Source organism: Phyllopteryx taeniolatus, chromosome 16, assembly GCF_024500385.1.
Source record: "Phyllopteryx taeniolatus isolate TA_2022b chromosome 16, UOR_Ptae_1.2, whole genome shotgun sequence".
Classification (NCBI taxonomy): domain Eukaryota; kingdom Metazoa; phylum Chordata; class Actinopteri; order Syngnathiformes; family Syngnathidae; genus Phyllopteryx; species Phyllopteryx taeniolatus.
In genome coordinates this window covers 3,013,269-3,034,358 of record NC_084517.1, presented here as the reverse complement: position 1 = coordinate 3,034,358, position 21,090 = coordinate 3,013,269, and the positions used below count along the sequence as shown (strand labels likewise).

The following is a 21,090-nucleotide window of genomic DNA, read 5'->3' as shown; positions in this document are numbered from 1 at the left end:
ACCACACTACCAGGGCCTATTCCAGCTACAGTTAAAAAAAAGGAAGCATGCTTAAAAAATATTTTTGTATTTTTTTTTAAATCACAGACCTTGGAACCACGTTCGTTGAAGATGATTTCCACATCTAAGATTTTGCCAAATTGCTGTTATGAAAAAGAAAACAGAGTGATTACTTTTAATATAAGTAGCATAAACATGTGCATTGCTACTTGTTTCACAACAAATTAACAACTACAATATCTGAAAAAATGACATATTTTACATATTATTTCCACATTTCTTTAGATAGATAAATCTGACCATCTGATGTATTGTACTCACGCCAAACATTTGCCTGAGGTCTGGGTCTCTGAACCTGAAGGGGATGTTGGAGACATGAAGTCTTTTGGGCTGGGCCTTGCTGTCTGTGCTCTCAGGTACAGTCTGTGTTGTTGGATGACAATCTGTCTGTGCAGGATCGTCCGTCTGCTGGAAAACAAAATGAATTACCAAACTTCAAAGATGGGGACATTTTGAATGTGGGGGGGAAAAAAATACAAATCAGCTGTGTCCATGTATTTTGTCACACTGTCTTTTATCAACCCATTACATAACTTTGTTAACTTTCTTAGGCCCGCCGTACACCAAGCGACATGACCAATTGCGAGTGAAATGTTGTGTAGTAACTATTCAGGGTTCTGCAACTAGTTTTCATGAGTAGCCTACGCTACGTACTTGCCCGCTTTGTGGTTGTGACCCAGCCACTCGACTAAAATTTGCATGTCGCCACACCCAATCGTCATCGAGAATATACACAACGTCACAGAGTTACGGAGAATAAAATGTTCGGCACTGACCGTACGAAAAAAAGAGCAGGTCTTGAGAATGGTAAGCGAGTAAGTTTGAGTATCCGGTCAGGACTTTTCAGCTCTCGGTTGTACGTACTTTACTACGAACCAAGCTAGCAATAGCGTTAGCCACACATTATACACACTTGTTCTGTCTCTCTCTCGCTCACTCACACACGCACACACACACACACACACACACACACACATACACACACACACACACACACACACAAGCACACACTCTCTATTAAGAAATATTATCGATGATAGACAGCGAGATATACTTTAGCATCCTACCAATCATTTCTATATTCAAATTAAGGAGAACATTGATCCAATAAGAGTAAAGCATATTTTCATATCAAATATTAATGAGAAATCCAGCTGTGTCATCTGCTAGGTGTTTTGGACTAACTAGAATAGCTTGAAAAAGGGCATCCTGGGCATTTCCATCTGAAATGATCTTGAAAACCCAATAAAAGGACATCGAAGAGTATAATGTTTGGTTTTTATTGATGTGGCGCGGGATCTTTAACTGTATTTATCATTTAATATTTACCAGTGGCTAAAAAGCGAAGTGTGGGGAATCTCAGTTGCCAAAATGCACATATGTAGTCAATAAATTGGGCTGTCATTGCCAGCAGCTCTCCTCATTCTCTCCTTTATTTCTTGCCCGTTTCTTCTCTTTGTATTACTTGTATTATAATATGCTGTACCTATAGCAGCCAGGGTAATCCGCTTCTCCCTTGACAAATACACCATGTTGTTTGTGGATTAAAAAATAATACTGTGTGCGTGTGGGTATTAGGGACCTCAGAATGTTATTTTACTTATTTACTTATTTATTTAAGAATACCAGGGTCACATTTTTTCCATTACAGCACGTCAGTAGGTGTGCAGCGGGGAGTCACCGACTGTAATTCGTATGCGATTGTTCTGTTCAGTTGGGTTTGGTTGCGCCGCTCAGTGTGCAGTGGACCATAAGTGCAAACCAAGTACCAATCTCAGAAGATGTTATGGATGTGCGTCCATTTTAGAGGAGACATGTTCAAGAAAAAGGAAGTGCATTGGTAAAAGTTGCTTTACAACATACAGCCATATCTCATATGAATACCAGAACAGAGCAGAATCAGAAACACGGGTGTTGATCCTTTAAGGTTATTAAGGATTTAAGGTTATTGATCAGACAGCACTGAGATGATAGATCGGTGTGTGCACACACACACACACACACACACACACACACACATCTAATGAGGATCAAAAGCAACGTGTTTGCCCTGTGACTTAATGGTAGTGAGATCAATGAAAGCCAGAAGAGATTCTAGTGTGTGTTTGTGTGTAAATCTACTGCACTTACATAGCGCTTTATCTACGCCATCGCAGTGCCCAAAGTGCTATACACAGCCTCACATTCACCTAGTCACACACCAATGGGCGGCTGCTGCCATGCAATATGCTGCCCACCCCACTGGGAGCAAATCAGGTTTCAGTGTCTTGCCCAAGGATAGTTCAACATGCGGACAGTTGGAGCCGGGATTCGAACCGGCGACCCTTCGGTCAATGGACGATCTGCTCTACCAACTAAGCCACACACCCCGTGTGAGTGCGTATTCGTGCGTGCGTGTGTGTGTGTGCGCGTGAGTGTTTGTGTGTATGTGTGTGTGTGCACGCACGTGTTTTTAACTACTACATCCATACTTTGTAATCTTCTTGTTTGGGTAGCTGTAGAACATATGTACATGCATACAGTGCATACATACATACATATAGACAGATATACGTACATACATACATATGTAATAGTCCATACAAAAATCTGTTGTCTGTTTCCAGCGGTGAATTACACAACAGGTTGCTTAATTAAGGATTGGAATTCAGCGCTTAAATGCTCACTCTGTGATCAGAGTATTAAACACAAACCTAATTAGTACATTAATAAAATATTTTTGGGGAAAAAGAAAAATACATTTGATCACGAGTTTGATACACAATGTGCTAAGAAAAAAACCCCAGTTCTGCAAACATATTGAGCCATTTTCCACCTGTGAACTCAGTTCAATTAGGGACAATATAATTTTCTGAGTTTTCAAGATATTCTAGTATTAGAAGTAAGTGCTTTTTCAAACTACAGTAAATGGCTGGTTGAGAGAGTTAAATATAATATATAAAAAACATATTGGGTGGTTTGAAGAAAAGGGCATCACACTTTGTTTGCTTCTCAAAATAATAATTAATAATTGTGATATTAAGAATACATTTTGAAAGTCATGCATTGTACAAAAGCTAGAAAACTTGGGCTTGAGATGTTTCGCATGTCCATCCAATTTTCATACCGCTTCTCCTCACTTGGGTTGCGAGCGTGCTGGCGCCTATCTGAGCTGACTCTGGGTGAGAGGCAGCGTACACCCTGAACTGGTCACCAGCCACTCACAGGGCGCACACAGACAAACAACCATTCACACTCTGATTCAGCAACATTCAATCAACCTAGCATGCATGTTTTTGGGATGTGGGAGGAAACCGGAGTACCCGGAGAAAACCCATGAAGGCACAGGGAGAACATGCAAACTCCACACAGGCGAGGCCGGGTTTGAACCCGGGTCCTCAGAACTGTGAGGCAGATGTGCTGACAAGTCGCGCAGCGTATCGCCCTGTTTCGCATGTTATAAAGAAAAATGCTGTCATGCCCGCATAGAACAATGCGTCCAATCCTCCCATCTCCCCCATCAATGTATGCTTTCTGTCTTTTGCGCACAGTCCAAGCCATCTAAAAATAAAGCCTGTGTGTGTACAGTGCGGGGCGGGGGTGATCAAAAAAAAAAAGAAGCAGCATAAGGCCAGCAGACTGTGAGTCTTCCACGCAATGCCAAAGTATACATCGAAACACAAGAAGGAGTGCGCATGTACACAGCCACAACTGCCATCTGTGCGAAGTCGGCAACATCCGCCTACACGCGCAGCGAGGACATAAAACAAACAAACGCAGAGAGCGTCTCGTCCTGTTTGGCACCAGATATAGTATGTGAAGTAAGGACAGGCTTGAGGCAGCATGTTCTACGGCATTTTGGTGAAATCAAGCTGAGACGATAGCAAACACTGTCGCTAGTGACATCGGATAGGCCATATCATACCTCCCTTCATTAATGGTTTCATTTTATTTATTTTTTGCCTTAATCTCCTCATGAGACTGCCCATCTCTGTTAAAATCACCTACATGCTTAGTTGAACAGATCATACAATTGAAATAAAGATATTAATAAATATGTTATATTCAGTATTTGGTTCTGTTTTTGGGTTTTCTGGAAAAAAAAAAAAAAAAAACTTAGGCCATTACTTTAGGAAGCTGAGAAGATGAAGAAAAGCATGTTAATTAGGTAGTAGAAAAGCTTTTTAAATGAGCTACTCCAACATACTGCTGATTCAGAACAGTTTTTAAAATGACAAATTTATCACATGAAAGTTACAGGAGACACAATTCATTGTATTTGAACAAACAAATTAACATTTCTTATTTAAGAAGTAGGCAAAAACAGCTTAACGCGATACATTTAGTTCCATAGTTTAGAAAGTTGTAGAAATAAAGTTGGTGTAACTTCTGTCACCAACATAAACCTTCTGCCTGCTTTTGTTATACTGTTGGGTGCATTTCCGACAGACTTAAAAAATAAAATAAAATGGATGTATAATTTTACACTTTGACACTCTCTAATGGAAAAAAATATAGTATTCTTTTCTGTCTGGGCTTTTTCCCTCTTACAATGAATACTTTAAGTGGGCGGGGCTTGATGTCACCCTCTATACACTCTGACCAGATGAGGTCATGTACCTGTATGTGTGTGCATATGCATGCTGACTCACATGGGGAAGAAAAAGCCTACAAAAATCTATCTATGTATCTACAGTATATTTAACCTTCCCCCAAAAATATTTCACACAAAGAATTAAGGCATTCATATGATTTTAACCAAGCTTTGGTGCTCTTTATTTTACAGTGACATCTGGCCTCATTAAACACCCTACACAAGGCTATGTACTGTATATGAGATCATTTTTATTACCTGGTGTAAAGCGAAGGTTCACAAAGATTACTAGTATTCAACCTACCACATTGACAATTCACACCATTTTAAAGCCAGAGCCTCTTGTACATTGGGGTATTGTTACTCTATATTGTCACAGATCCAGCTATAGTCAGCAACATGTATTGGACATCCCTGAACACATGGAAACTGATTTGACAAAACTGAGTTTTTGCATAGATGTTGCTGTGCAGAGATGTCAACTGCAATAATACATTACAGTACACAAAGAATCCGAAGATCCGATGATGTTTACCCATAAAAAAAGGAATCTCTTGTTTTAGCCACATTTGCTGGGATTAGTTTGGCAAACTTCAAGGGTCTGTGGTTTTTTGTATTCTAGTGTATAGTCTGAGATGCAGCACTGACACTAGAAACATTTTTACAGTTTTAAGGGCAGGCTTGGTTGGCATCATAATGGAACCCTCCTGTTGATTAATTTTACACTTGTAATTATGCATTAACTTCAATGTCTAATTAAATATCTAGGTGGTGTAGTTTGTGTTTAGTCACTGCATTTATTTTTCATGGCTTTGCTCTCTGATGTTGGCTACTTTAGCAGTGTGTAGCCTTCCTCTGCATCCTAAATCAAAATACCTAACTTTGGCCCAGTTACAGTAAACATCAAATGCGTGTATTAATATCTCCAAGTAGATGTTTTCCGTTGTTATTGCTGCTTTCATGTTATTTTGGGAATCTTACTCATTGCAGGGACAAACCGTTGAAGTGTGGCGAGTGAAAGCTACACCCAGAAAAAAAGAGCAAGAGAGAGAGAGAGAGAGAGAGAGAGAGAACGTGGCTGCAAAGATGAGGAAGGGAAAATAAAAATAAAGCAGTGACCTGATGTGGGGGATGGAACAGCAGACACCCAGACTGGAAGGAAAAACCAATGAGGCCTCCAGATGCTTCTTTTTTGCTGGCAATTGTGCTTTTGTTCCCTCAAACTGTATTCTTGTTAAAATAATTTTAGTTCGTGGCAAAGGCGTCCTACAACATCCCCCACAACGCATACTATAGAGCTTAATTTAAAATAAAGCAGTTTATCTCAATAGGTAAATGCATCTTAATATATCGGTTATGATTGTTTTTGTACACAATTTAGAGGCTCAGAAAAAGTAAAATTCCTCCAAAGACAGTGTGTCGTCTCAGTTTTTGTTATGTTTTGGTTTGGGAGCAACCCTAAATGTGGGTGTTCCCTGTCAAATATGGGCTTGCACGCATTTTGCCGTTGAGTAAAAGTAAAACCAAACTCATCATCGTGATTTGTTTCTAAATACATTCAATATGTTTGAAGGTAAGTACTGAAAATGTAAATTTAGTACTGTTTCAAGAATTCCAAATAACAGGCGGAAACTTTCTTCAATACAATAAATTTAAAGCAACAATAAAATAAAGAATACCAACACTCCAGAGCACCCTCGAACCACCAGAGTTTGTTAAGTAAATAGTGAAGCTTCTACTGCAAAGGGAAAAAAAAGGCCTGTCGCTCCTCGGGCCTGTTTCCTCCTCTTCTCTCCGTTCCTTGCCTCCCACTGCGGTCGCCTCCTCCTCTTCTCGTTGGGGGGGCCGGGTGGTCCCCTGCGTGCTTTGGGGCCTGCTGTGGGGTTTTCGTCCCTGCATGGGGCATTTCGTCCCTGCATGGGGCATTGGGTGGGGCTGTTGGCTGTGGCATTGGGTCCATGCGGCCTCCTCTGGGTGGCCGGTTGTCGTGGCGCCTCGGTGGGGCCGGCGGTCCGCCCTGGGTCCCTCTGTGTGGGGCTGCTCTCGAGTGGACTCCTGGGCCCGATCCCGCCTCTTCGATTGATCGAGTGGGGTCCTCAGCCTCCTTGGTGCGGGCTCAGCAATTACAGGACACTTCTATCAGTCATTGTGCATGCGAAATGGTTCACTTACATGTGTCCACAGGCACACACCCCTGGGACTTTTTGCTGGGTGTGGGGCCACTCACTTATTGCGACAAATAACTCATGAATATGCAAACTCCTTGGGTATCCCCTCACTCACACTCTGGTCCTATAGACGTTTATAATTTACACAGCCACTCCCACCACACTTCAGTTGTACAGCCACGACCCTTGTCCGTCATGCTTCCTCTCCTGTCCTTGTCCTGTCCTATCTTGTCCTGTCGTTCCCTTACAGGGTCTAGCACTACTGCTCCATACAAAACTCATATCTCATGTGTCATTGTTTTTGATATATAAGAATTTACTTTCTCATCTTGTTAACAGTTAGTGCTTTGTTTTTTTTGTCTTCTTTTCTAACTCCGCTCTAGAAACCGTGTTTTGTTCAACTGATCGACTCTGATTCTCAATAAATATCCATTATAATCTGAAGAAACCACAGCGGTAACTTAAAATCTCCACTGTGACACAGTAAAACTGTTCCGGCTTAAAAGGGATACAGATCCTTCGTTCTGCTTCGCCGAACAGCCGGACAAAAAAATAATAATTTGAACTGAATTGTTGAGATATACCGGTAGATTAAAATTATTTTTCACCATCTCAGTTGAGCTAAAAACTAGCCCCGTAACATCAGTGGGCTGGGGCGTAAACTTTCTAGCACGAGGCCCTCCCCCACAATAGACAATATAACCACCAAGCACCGTTATTCCATGGAGTGACCATTTGACGGAATTGCCACTTCCTCATTCCTTTTAACTGGAATCCATTACCACCAATATAGCGATTGGCTATCAAAATATTCCTAGAACTCGGAAAAATAAATCTTCCCTGAAGTGTAATATGTTTTGTGTTACTTGGGGTACAGTGTCTCTGCTGTCTGGCCCCACGCACGTTTTGTTAGGAGGCAGCGGCGAACCAGATGGGATCCGCTGCCCCGCGGCCCCTTGCGGTCTAACAGCGGTTAGAGTAGCCGCCGGAGCTCTGGCACAACAGCGTTAGGGCCATCAGTCTCACAGTTGCTGGCCGCACGTCATGGGGCGAGGAGGAGGTCGGGAAAAGATTATCCAAGGGAACCGGTGCGCGTCGCGCTACCGACGCTTCTAATGGCGCACCCTTCGGCGGCCACAGAAGTGCATTGTCCCGCTAAATTTCAAAGGAGATAAAATTGTCCCGGCGGCACAGCTGCTGGCTATTATGCTAGCTCAGAGGCTGCTTCTGTGGAATGTCGCTGTGAATTCTCCTCTCCCTGTTTAGGGGCCGTGAAAGAAGGCATATATTTGATTGACAGCTGAAAGTTCCAGGGAGACGGGGTTTTCAGAGCATTTAGCGACATGCCCGCACCATCTGGAAGCTGAAAGAATATCTCAATAATTGACCAATTTTTTTCAGCTCAGAAATTAAGTTGTGTGTAAAAAAGTGAAATGACACAGGGAAAACACATGAAGAAAGGGAGGTGCAAAAAGGCATGGAAAGCCAAGACAACACCTAAAATCTATCAGTAATCGAACAGCAATCCAGCTCCTTGTCAGTGCAAATGAATATCAGCTGGTTCAATCCTAATAGATGGCCTACAAAAAGGTCTCATTGCCAAGGTGTGAGTCAAGACACATCTCATGATGGGTAAGAGGAAATGGGTAAACAGGAATTCAGTCATAAGCACATAATTCTATTAAAACACTTTTAATTGATTAATGTCCGACAGAATAAAAAAAAAAAAATATGCTGTCCTTTAGAGTGTTTGTCGGAGCGACTTCCCGACTGCCTGACGACGAATCCTCGACACATGGTATTTTTATACAACCCCAATTCCAATGAAGTTGGGACGTTGTGTTAAACATAAATAAAAACAGAATACAATGATTTGCAAATACTGTTCAACCAATATTTAATTTAATACACTACAAAGACAAGATATTTAATGTTCAAACTGATAAACTAGATTGTTTTTAGCCAATAATCATTAACTTAGAATTTTATGGCTGCAACATGTTAAAATAACAAATAAAAACAGAATACTATGATTTGCAAATCATGTTCAAACTATATTTAATTGAATACACTACAAAGACAGGATATTTAATGTTCAAACTGATAAACTAGATTGTTTTTAGCCAATAATCATTAACTTGGAATTTTATGGCTGCAACATGTTCCAAAAAAGCTTGGACAGGTGGCAAAAAAGACTGAGAAAGTTGAGGAATGCTCATCAAACACCTGTTTGGAACATCCCACAGGTGAACAGGCGAATTGGGAACAGGTGGGTCCCATGATTTGTTATAAAAGGAGCAAAGATGGAGCGAGATTCACCTCTTTGTGAACAAGTGCGTGAGAAAATAGTCCAACAGTTTAAGGACATGTTCCTCAACATACAATTGCAAGGAATTTAGGGATTTCATCATCTGTGGTCGATAATATCATCAGAAGGTTCATAGAATCTGGAGAAATCACTGCATGTAGGCGGCAAGGCCGAAAACCAACATTGAGTGCCCGTGACCTTCGATCCCTCAGGTGGCACTGCATCAAAAACCGACATCAATGTGTAAAGGATATCACCACATGGGCTCAGGAACACTTCAGAAAACCAATGTCAATAAATGCAGTTCGGCGCTACATCCCTAAGTGCAACATGAAACTCTACTACCCAAAGCAAAAGTTATTTATCAACAACACCCAGAAACGCCGCCGGCTTCTCTGGGCCCGAGCTCATCTAAGATGGACTGATGCGAAGGGGAAAAGTGTTCTGTGGTCCGACGAGTTCAAATTGTTTTTGCAAATTGTGGACGTCGTGTCCTCCGGGCCAAAGGGGAAAAGAACCATCCGGACTGTTATGGATGCAAAGTTCAAAAGCCAGCATCTGTGATTGTATGGGGCTGTGTTAGTGCCAATGGCATGGGTAACTTACACATCTGTGAAGGCACCATTAATGCTGGAAGGTACATACAGGTTTTGGAGAAACATATGCTGCCATCCAAGTAACGTCTTTTTCAGGGACGCCACTGCTTATTTCAGCAAGACAATGCCAAATCACATTCTGCACGTGTTACAACAGCGTGGCTTTGTAGTAAAAGAGTGCGGGTACAAGACTGGCCTGCCTGCAGTCCCTACCTGTCTCCCATTGAAAATGTGTGGCGCATTATGAAGCGTAATATATGACAACAGAGACCCCGGACTGTTGAACAGCTGAAGCTGTACATCAAGCAAGAATGGGAAAGAATTCCAACTACAAAGCTTCAAAAATTAGTGTCCTCAGTTCCCAAACGTTTATTGAATGTTGTTAAAAGAAAAGGTGATGTAACACAGTGGTAAACATGACCCTGTCCTAGCTTTTTTAGAACGTGTTGCAGCCATAAAATTCTAAGTTAATGAATATTTGCTAAAAACAATAAAGTTTATTAGTTTGAACATTGAATATCTGTAGTATATATATCAATATTTGTAGTGTATTCAATTAAATATAGGTTGAACATGATTTGCAAATCATTGTATTCTGTTTTTATTTATGTTTAACACAACGTCCCAACTTCATTGGAATTGGGGTTGTATTTAAAGTGTGCAGTTATCAATAATATTCACAATTTACAAGAAAATTCCACACTCAATTATTTACAGCTATGCCCTGTGACTGACTGGCGACCAGTTCAGGGTGTAGTCCGTCTTTCGCCGAAGTCAACTGGAATAGGCTCCAGCGTCCCCTGACCCTATCCAGGATAAGCGGTGTCGAAAATGGATGGATGGCTGGATGGATGATTTAAAGCTAGCCTAAGAATTCAATGAATCACACCTCTTTGGTTTGTACGCACTCATTCCCTTGTTACGCACATGTTTCAGAAGTCTGGACTTGAGAATGCACGCAGATGAAAAGTGTCCAGGCATGTAAAGACTTATGGTCGAATGGGAGACTGTCGGCCCTAGTTTTTCTATTTTTGGACCTTTTGTTATATGACTTTTATCCTGCCACCCACTACCTTTGTTTGCCTTTTTTGTGCAAATAAATATTTATTTTTAGATTCCCCAATACTCCTCTCTCCCTGCGCTTGGGTCCACCTGCCTTTCATCTGCACTCCACAACAATGAACCCCCGCAATGAGAGAATGACCAGAGCCCACAAAAACCTAGCAGAATACACATTGCATCAGCCTGCACTTTGTCGCTCTGCTTGCCATCACCCTGCCGACTCAGCCACTTGTCAGCCAGTAAGGCCCATCTCTTTTTACTCTCTGTACCTCTCCAGTCTTACTAGTGTTTCCTATGATACACCACTACATATACTATGATACAACCTTTTGTTTGAGCAAAAGTATTGGAACATGTGACTCACTCAGGTGTCTTTTGTTGACCAGTAAAATACAATAATTGTTTGAACAATAAAAAGTGCTATATGTCGACGCTCATTTTCAGATACAGAAAATTTTATCTTTCTACATTTGCCTAACTACGTTTATATGAGTTAGGGGTGCGGCCAACATGAAAAACAAAGAGCTGTCTATGGATCAAGTATTTGTGAAACTAAGGGAAGGTGGAGAATCAGAGCCATTGCACAAACATTGGCCATAGCCAATAAAACCAGTCAACATTTGCGAACATGAACCTATGGTGTACTATGTAACAGATGCTGAACAGGTACGCCAAGGAACTGCCATCGATGACTGAAACATTTTGATAGCCTTAAAGATAGAGCCCAAAACAACTGTTGGTGACATTAGCAATAATTGCCGGAGGACAGGAGTGAAGGCCATGAACATAAGTTCAGATACAACAGCAGAAGAGCAATCAACTCATTAGCAAGAAGAAAAAATCTGAGCTTAACCTAACTTTATTTACAGTATATAGCATGTTAACAACAACCACAGCTGTAACAAAGTGCTGTACAAAAAAGATAATAATAAAAATAAAAATAATACATTCATAAATAACTAAATATATCCATCCATCCATTCTCAACACCGCTTATCCTGGTTAGGGTCGCAGGGCACTGGAGCGTATACCAGCTGACTTCGGGCGAAAGGCGGACTATACCCTGAACTGGTCGCCAGTCAGTCGCAGGGGACATATAGACACAGACAACCATTCGCACTCACATTCACACCGTCACTTAGTGGGAACTGAACCCACACTACCTGCACCAAAGTCAAGCGAGTGTACCACTTCACCATCAGTGACCCGACAAAATATATTCTTTTCTCATTAAAATATACCATAGTTCCCTTTACACTGGCATTTCTCATACAGAAGGTGTAGAATTTTACTACCCCTTGTTGCACAAGTTGTTTGAAGTTGTTAGCAGATGACCGAGAGGAGCAAGACTGAAGTCTCCATTGACTTGTATGTGAGCACCGGGATCATAAATGTCGCAATCACTGCATGACGTCACTCATGTTTGCTACAAGCTGTGTTTGAACTGTAGTTTTCCAACAGCTGATAGTTTGCCTGTTGCCGAGTAACACACATACATAAGGATTGGTTCAATTCTCCTGTCCCATTTAGTTTATTTTGTTACATTTTAGCGCCGACTCTCAACACTCTTCATTCTTCACCGGGACGCACTCGGCTACACATTGGGGTGCTAAGTTCCTCGCGGCTGTAGCCCCCCCGCAGTCAGTCAGATAATCACCCCAAACACTGTGAAGACTAAGGAGTTCACCAAGAGAAAGAAATGGAGGGTTTAAGACCAGCCAAATCAATCTCCAGACTTAAATGCTGTAGACCATGCATGCTACCTGCTAAACAGGAGCGGGAAGAGTGTAAACCCCAAAGAAAACAACTAAAGAGGCTGTGATGAAAGCCTGGAAAAGCACAACAATTGAAGAATGCAAAAGTTTGGTGATGGACTTGATGCAGTTACTGTAAGCAAAGGGTTTCAACTGAAATATTCTGAATTACGTGTCCAATCCAGTAAATACGAGGAACTAAATTGATAGCGGTGGGACAGTGACCTCACAGCTAGCACATCTACCTCACAGTTCTGAGGACCTGGGTTCAAATCCGGCCTCGCCTGTGTGGAGTTTGCATGTTCTCCCCGTGCCTGCCTGGGTTTTCCCCGGGCACTCCGGTTTCCTCCCACATCCTAAAAACATGCACGTTAATTGAAAACTCTAAATTGCCCGTAGGTGTGAATGTGAGTGCAAATGGTTGTTTGTTTATATGTGCCCTGCGATTGGCTGGCAACCAGTTCAGGGTGTACCCTGCCTCCTGCCCGATGATAGCTGGGATAGGCTCCAGCACGCCCGCGACCCTAGTGAGGAGAAGCGGCTCAGAAAATGGATGGATGGATGTTCAGAGGTAGTATCAAAACACACCATAATATGCTTTGCACATAGGGCCATATTCTCCTGTGTGCTTAAGTCAGAAGAGGCACACACTTTTCTGTCTGCACCCATTCTTCTGTCCACTTAAATCTATTATTTGCGCACCTTGCGGCCATGTGCGCACTTTGGGTGGAGTAATTCTAAATTGGGGGTGTTCTCATATCTAGCCTTGTGCGTATTCTGCCAAAGACTTAAGTGCGTTTTGTCATGCACGCTCCAGAGTGTGTATTAAGTGTAGTGCCCCAGGAAGTTGAAACATTGTACTGCGCGTTTTGATTCGCTCTCGTGCTCAAAGCATCCGATGGTACATAAAAGTGTACATGTACGTAAAAGTCAAATTAATAAAGTGGACTTGCTGAAGTGATGTCAGCATCTATATGGCAGTGATGATATGCTTCCATGCCTTCTGTGTTTATTTACGGCTTGTTTGCCTGTCCTGAATCAAGCCAGTTTGAAGCTTGGCAGGATGAATTTGTGAAATTACATACACACCCATCCAAAAGTATTGGAACAGTGAGGCCAAGTTCTTTATTTTTGATGTAGACTAAAATCATTTGGCTTTGACATCGAAATATGACTATGACATAAGAGTTTAACAGTTGAGCTATCAATTTATCCATCCATTTTCCGTACTGCATATTCTCACTAGGGTCGCGGGTGTGTTGACGCCTATCTCAGCTAACTCTGGGAGAGAGGCAGGGTATACCCTGAACTGATTGCCAGCCATTCACAGGGCACATATAGACAATCATTCACACCCACATTCATACCTATGCATAATTTAGAGTCTTCAATTAACCCACTCAAAATCATATTTTGCACGAGTTGTGCAGTTGCCTTGTATGTTTACAACCTTCTGTAATTTATCGTGTATAATGCGGATTTCCCCCCCCAAAAATTGGCAAAAGTCAATAGTGCGCATTATACATAGGTATAGGGAAAAATGTAAAAAAAAAAAAAAAAAAAAAAAAAAAAAAAGTTCCTATTTTATAAATGTATGCCACCATCTAGTTATGAAAAAGCTGTACATTTTCATTCCTATGTGCCACCGCCACCTAGAGGTTATGAGAAAGGTGTACACCTTCATTCTAATATGCCACCGCCACCTTGTGGTTATGAAAAAGGTGTAGCCTACACTTTTATTCCAATAAGAGAGGGGTACGTATGACTGCAAATAAGTACAGTTGTGCTCATAAGTTTACATACCCTGGCAGAATTTGTGAAATATTTTTATTATTATTTATTATTATATTTTTATTAATTTCTTTATGGTTATGTTTTGTTCCAAGATAATGGTTTTCTGAAATGCTCGACCGCTTAATTTGAATCCCATCAAAATAAAATGAATTGTTTCGCCTGGCCCTTCATGTTTTCTTTAAAGAATTGTACCTATCTTACAAATTCTGCCTGAGTTATCAAACATGTGAGCACAACTGTTTTTTTTTTTCTAATTTACTAAATAAAAGTAGGGCTCTGAATTTCAAAATGAGAGCAAGAAGAAAAATTATTACGTGTTCAAATAAAGTGCTTAACTTCAGAATAATTCTTTGAAAAAAAACCGAACAAAATACAGATAATACTTAATGTTTTGATCATATGGGTAGAAGCAAAATCATGCATTGTAAAAATGCATTTTACATAAGAAGAAGGTTTTTCCAGAATTTTGAGGTCAACTTTGGTCGTGCGTATTATACATGGGTGCACATTAGACACTAGAAATTACGGTACATACAGTACATATATATCTATATTTGTCATGGATATTAATAGCATAATTATATATTTAAATGATTGACATTTAACAGTATTCAGCTTGTTTTGTCAAAACGGTGGAGGTTAACAACTCCTGATGTAATTTTATCATGTTTAAAGTAAGTTTTAAGTGTCTCAGAAGTGAAGTGTCAACCAAACTGTCATTCTCTTCAGTGTATGAAACCCCCTTTCTTTTCTACGCTGGAAGATTGAAAAGAGTTTTAACATGGTGAAAACAGCTGATTGTTTTGAGTTCATCCTTCACAATTAGTGAAATCATATTGCTGAAAATGCTCTCTGCTGGATAATTTTCTCCACACAGTTTGTATGGTAATACTCCACCCTGCATAAAGGTTTGCTGGAGCCACTTTTGTGATTACCACTTTGCCTGCTCATCAAACCCCTTGGCCCGTAGAGCCAGCCAGTCTGCTAACAACTCTGGATCTTGACATTCTGTCTAAATTTCAAACCTGCCAACTGCTCCAATTATCCCCCACCATCTCTACCATTATCAATACATTGGTCTACAATTAAGTCTTCCTCTTGGGATCTTTTTTGCTTGGACTTGACAGAAGAATCTGGCCATCTAGTAAACCGAATACTTGGAGGTGTCCAGTCATGGAAGCCTTTTACACCAATATAGCCAGTTACTAGAGGAGATCCTCTGGATTTGGCTGCCATTTGTGTGGAGTCAAGTCCATCTCTAAATTAATCTTTTCTACTTTACTCTGTCTGACCACAGCTAATGCAATGGAACCATATATTTCACCCCACGCAAAGTAGTCTGGAGATCCTGCTAGTTCGTAATACAATGCAACATAACATTTTAGGCCAACACACCCAAATTTGAGTTGTGAAACAAAATTTCTTTATTAAATAAATTAGTTAATTTGATAAAGTGTTTAAATGCTCCGATCATCCAATCAAAGACACACAAGTAGGCCAGAAAACCAGGGTGATCATTCAATTCTTGAGTATGTCTCCCGCTTCCATAATCTGGTTGCAGAATCAGGTTGGAACCAGAGCACTCTAATTCCTGCCTTCCAGAATGTCTTAAATCGGGAGATCAGCAGTGAGGTATCACTCTAGGATGGATTGCTGCTGCTGAATTTGTTGATTTGACTTGACCTATTGGTGGCGAAGTGATTGAGCTGCATTCAGAAGAATACCATCCAGAGAGACAATTGCTTACTCAATGAGATGACAGGCCAGGCCACTGATTCTGGTCACTTTGTTTCACCCCAACAAGAGAGTGACCCAGAATCACAAAATGCAGGTGGGAGGATTCCTCCTCCGTCTCAAGGGGGGACCGCACATCCAACTGCTTCCTCAGCTGTGGCTAGTCAGGTCTCACCTTTCATATTCTATTAGATTCTGGCGGCATGGTGACCGATTAGTTAGAGCATCTGCCTCACAGTTCTGAGGACCCGGGTTCAATCCCCGGCCCCGCCTGTGTGGAGTTTGCATGTTCTCCCCGTGCCTGCGTGGGTTTTCTCCGGGCACTCCGGTTTCCTCCCACATTCCAAAAGCATGCATGGTAGGTTAATTGACAACTCTAAATTGCCCGTAGGTGTGCATGTGAGTGCTAATGGTTGTTTGTTTGTATGTGCCCTGCAATTGGCTGGCAACCAGTTCAGGGTGTACCCCGCCTCCTGCCCGATGATAGCTGGGATAGGCTCCAGCACGCCCGCGACCCTAGTGAGGAGAAGCAGCTCAGAAAATGGATGGATGGATATTAGATTCTTCTTGCCTGTAGCTCTCCTTAGTCCCAAAACCAAAACCACCATCTTGTTTTCAGTCGGTTATAGGAGCGCTCAGTCAGTACCTTTACATCATATGAATGATGCATTGAGCTATTGCCCTGGGGCATTGTTCCCAGTCTGTGCCACTTCCTCTTCCCTTGGAGCAGGCTTTTATTCATTTATATTTTTTTAAGGAATAAGGATGGGACTCAACTCTTGTTTCAAATTATCTGAAAGAAAAAACAATACACAGTCCCACTTCTTAGCTCCGCTCTCAATTCTCTACAGGGAGTAAAAGTTTTTATCGAACTAAACCTTCGCAATGCATACCATCTTGTATGGATATGTGGAATGGAAAACAATCTTCAAACATCTCCTGGCCACTTTCCTTGTCATGGTATTTGATTTCTCCAGTGCCTTACTGAGATTGTTAAATGAAGTTCTAGGAGACACGTGCCACAGGTTTGTGTGATTTAATCTAGATGGCATCCAAGACATCCATCCATACATCCAGGAAGTCTGAGTTGCAGTCCAACTCCTTCTAGGAAGAAAAAGCCTTTTTGTCAAGGCAGAAAACAATATAATCATTGTATGAACTATTTATTTCGAGGCCTTAAAAGTTTGTTAATTTCCATCACAGATTCATCAGGGATTACAGTCAAATTGCAGTTCTCCTCAGAAAGCGGACCTCAACTGGCTGCTCTTTTCAATGGACCTGACGCAGTGTTTCACCCCAGTCCCTACCCTCACCCAACCTAATCCAGAGAAGCAAATGGTGGTGGAGGTGGATGCCTCTGAAGTGGGACTCTTCTCACAATGATCTGTTCAGGACAGTAAGAACCAACCATTTGATTCTTAGTCCCATCGTTTAAATCCCTCTGACTGCAATTACATTGGAAACCAAAGGCTGCTGGCAGAGAAGGTGGCCTTAGGTGGCTCTACGCATCCTCTGGCATTTCACGTAAATTTGTTCACATCTTTGGAGGAGGACTTGTCAGTAACCTATGTCCAGGGTCAGACCAAACGCTGCCACAAGGTGTGGTCCCGAACTCGAGCGTTTCTCAATTCCTCTGCCAACTTTCAAGCCTGCCAGCAGTTCCAATTTATGGATCTCCCACTAACTCTACCTCAACAAATTTGCCAAAATTTGAGTGTGCCTCCTTTGTTCTTTTCTGCTCTGACCAATAACAGTTGTTTTTGTTGTATTTTTATGTAAAACATTTATTTTTTTCAAAATCAAATTGTGGCGGCACGTATTTTTATGTAAAACATTTATTTTTTTCAAAATCAAATTGTGGCGGCACGGTGGATGACTGGTTACAGCGTCAGCCTCACAGTTCTGAGGACTGGGGTTCAATCCCCGGCCCCGCCTGTGGGGAGTTTGCATGTTCTCCCCGTACCTGCGTGGGTTTTCTCCGGGCACTCCGGTTTCCTCCCAAATCCCAAAAACATGCATTGATTGGAGACTCTAAATTGCCCATAGGTGTGACTGTGAGTGCGAATGGTTGTTTGTTTGTATGTGCCCTGCAATTGACTGGCAACCAGTTCAGGGTGTACCCCGCCTCCTGCCCGATGATAGTTGGGATAGGCTCCAGCACGCCCGCAACCCTAGTGAGGAGAAGCGGCTCAGAACATGGATTGATGGATGGAAAATCAAATTGTGACACGCACAGTTATTCAAGGGCAGCGACTAGAATTTACAATAGTTGTGATCATAGCAATATGCCTTTGTAAGCTTGTACTGCATGAAAGCCCCCAAAGATATGTGCTTATGATATTTAGATGTTTTCATTTAATAAAAAACGAAAAAATAGAATAGATTACCTTTCTTTGCAGGAATTCTTACTTACAAAAACAGCAACAATCATGTATTGATATGAAATTGTCTCCCTCTCGCCAGAGTTACAGTGCATACAATGTTTTGAAATGACCAATAACAGATAACTAACAAAAACAAGGCTCTGTATGCCAGCCATGTCATACTTAACCAACCATTCATCCCATCATGTCTTACTGTGGCTGTGCCGGTGACTGTCTGACTCGCCAGAGTTACAGTGCATACAATGTTTTGAAATGACCAATAACAGATAACTAACAAAAACAAGGCTCTGTATGCCAGCCATGTCATACTTAACCAACCATTCATCCCATCATGTCTTACTGTGGCTGTGCCGGTGACTGTCTGACTCGCCAGAGTTACAGTGCATACAATGTTTTGAAATGACCAATAACAGATAACTAACAAAAACAAGGCTCTGTATGCCAGCCATGTCATACTTAACCAACCATTCATCCCATCATGTCTTACTGTGGCTGTGCCGGTGACTGTCTGATTGCTGAGGTCTGATCCATTCTGGTCACTGTGGCTTTGTGTCGACTGGTACACATTGAGTGGATGGTCGCTGGCAGAGGCCTGAACCCCAGAATAGTCTTGAGGTGCTGGGTGCTGGTGTGAATGTGGATGGGAGTGTGGATGTGGGTGAGGGTGTGAAGTTGTGAACTCGGTGGTAATGCCATTCTGGGGAGGGGGGGCAAACTGGGCTGATGGGTAAGTCTGGGCCATGGATGGGTCTGGGGGTGTTGGTGTGTCCTGGTTAGCCTGTGTAGAGAAAAACAGAAAAGAAATTAAATGAAAAACGCACTGTATAGGTATAATCTGAGATTTGGGAAGAGCATTTGACTACATATTTGATAAACTATGGGAAAAATTACCAATCAATTAATCTATTGTTTTTTCCATATTACGTCTTATTTAGAATGTGATAGAGAATCTCAAACGTTCTGAAATCCTAATTCAATGCCAGAAAAAAAGATGACCAGAGGAGCATGGATGTACACCAGCTTCCCAGAGCTGGTGTAATCTTATTTTGTCGACAAAAGACTAAAACTCTGTTGGTTGAAGGCAAGAATTTGACTCAATTTTGCCTCAGTTGCTTCAAAACATAATTAATCCATCTCACACAATGGACCAATGCACTAATCAATAAATCGATTATCATGCCCTTGAGACACCAGTAAACAGCCAGCCTGCTTGGTTTTAGAGCAAAACAAGGTTCAATCACATTTAAAAGATCTTTTATTTTTTTTACACAGTGAGCTTATGAGGCAAATCATTTTGATTCCACCCCGCACACATTTTGCACAGCAGGTATACATTTTTACCTCACAGTGAATTTATTTTGCAAATGACACAAAGAGCTTGTGAGGCAAATAATTTTGATGGTTCATGTCCATTGTTATTTAGTGTTAATGTCAGCGGAAAGTTATAAAATTATTAAGCTAATGCAACATTTAAAGTTACAGAACTAACTAAACTGTGTGTTTCAGATTGCATAGTGAGCATGCCATTGAAGAATAACATACAGCCATACATGTAAGTGTAAGGATGAGCATATACGGTAAAAAAGTTCGCCCCCTTGGGTCCCTGCCTTCTTCTCCCTCCTCCTGGTGACCTCACCCATCATTGCTTGTGACGGGTGCTTAACATGGGCTCACTTTTGGCGGGCTGTGATCTTTTTCAGGTAGCAGCTGGTTCCTGCGTTGGGCCCTGTTGGTGGATGGGGCTCCCATGCTCTCCGGGGGTGGTGTGGGCAGCGGCAGCGGTGGGGCCTGCTTGGGTGGCGGCTGGGGAGGGATTGGGCGTGGTGGGGGGCGGTGGTCCAGTACACCCTCCCTTTGGGTCTGGTCAGGCTGTTGGGCTAGTGCACCGCCCTGGGTCCTGGGGAGTGGGTGGCATCTCCCTAACTAGGTCCCCCATGAGATGGGCTCGCTGGCTTAGCCACCCCTTGCGGGTGGAGGGGGCTGGGCCCACCCCACCCCACCCAACTCCACCCTTCCTCAATGTGCCGGCACAGCAACTCCATACAGCAGTTGACTAACATGCATGTGATATGGTGTTCATTCACTACTAAGTTCCGTAGACATGCTATAGGCTTTAATTCTTTGTGCTGGGACCACTAATAATAACACAGGTTATATTATGATATCAACTCACAGGTTCTTACTGGAGTTTAGACAATATAAAAAGCATCCCACTGCAGCACTCACCAGTAGCACTGCCTTGCTGATTTCCCACATCCTGTCCTCCCATTTTCTGTCCTCTCTCATTTTGGTCTATTGATTAGTTTTTGCATGTCCCTCTGGGTGTCACATCTATCTTGCTGCTCACACGCCCGACAAGAAACATAAGCCAGATCAGGGATGACAGTTGTGGTGAATCAAACAGAGCTTTCCTGCTTGGTCGAAACGTGGCGTTAGAAATCTTTTCCACTGTAAGATGTCTATGCCGACAGAAGTTGCACTACGCAACTGTTGAATTCAAGGAGAGCAAAACTTCCTTTATCAAATGGATGCAGAAGAGCTGTTATAGTTCAGTGCCTTACTATTGTATGCCTCATCATTATTGTGTCTCAGAATGTGCTTTGTAAGGAAATCTCTTTAAAAAGATGTTAAGTGCAGGGCAGCATCCAAGCCCACAG

The 21,090-nt window shown here is 42.0% G+C and overlaps 1 protein-coding gene across 20 annotated transcripts in view; it reads right to left on the bottom strand.

Annotated features, from left to right (window-relative positions):
* Positions 1-21,090, bottom strand: part of rbfox1 (RNA binding fox-1 homolog 1) — a 372,506-nt gene that overhangs the window by 53,570 nt on the left and 297,846 nt on the right. For 15 of the 20 annotated variants that reach the window (XR_009784866.1, XR_009784864.1, XR_009784867.1 and 12 more), the window contains 3 exons: positions 18,921-19,211; positions 322-468; positions 90-143 (listed from right to left, as the gene is read on the bottom strand). Coding sequence is in view for 17 of the 20 variants with exons in the window: in XM_061749589.1 (XP_061605573.1) it covers positions 90-143; positions 322-468; positions 18,921-19,211 (492 nt within the window). In the remaining 3 variants the exon portion in view is untranslated. Of the gene's footprint in view, positions 1-89; positions 144-321; positions 469-18,626; positions 18,756-18,920; positions 19,212-20,107; positions 20,382-21,090 lie in introns of those variants that run through there. The other 5 variants (XM_061749586.1, XM_061749585.1, XM_061749598.1 and 2 more) reach the window with 5 other exon arrangements.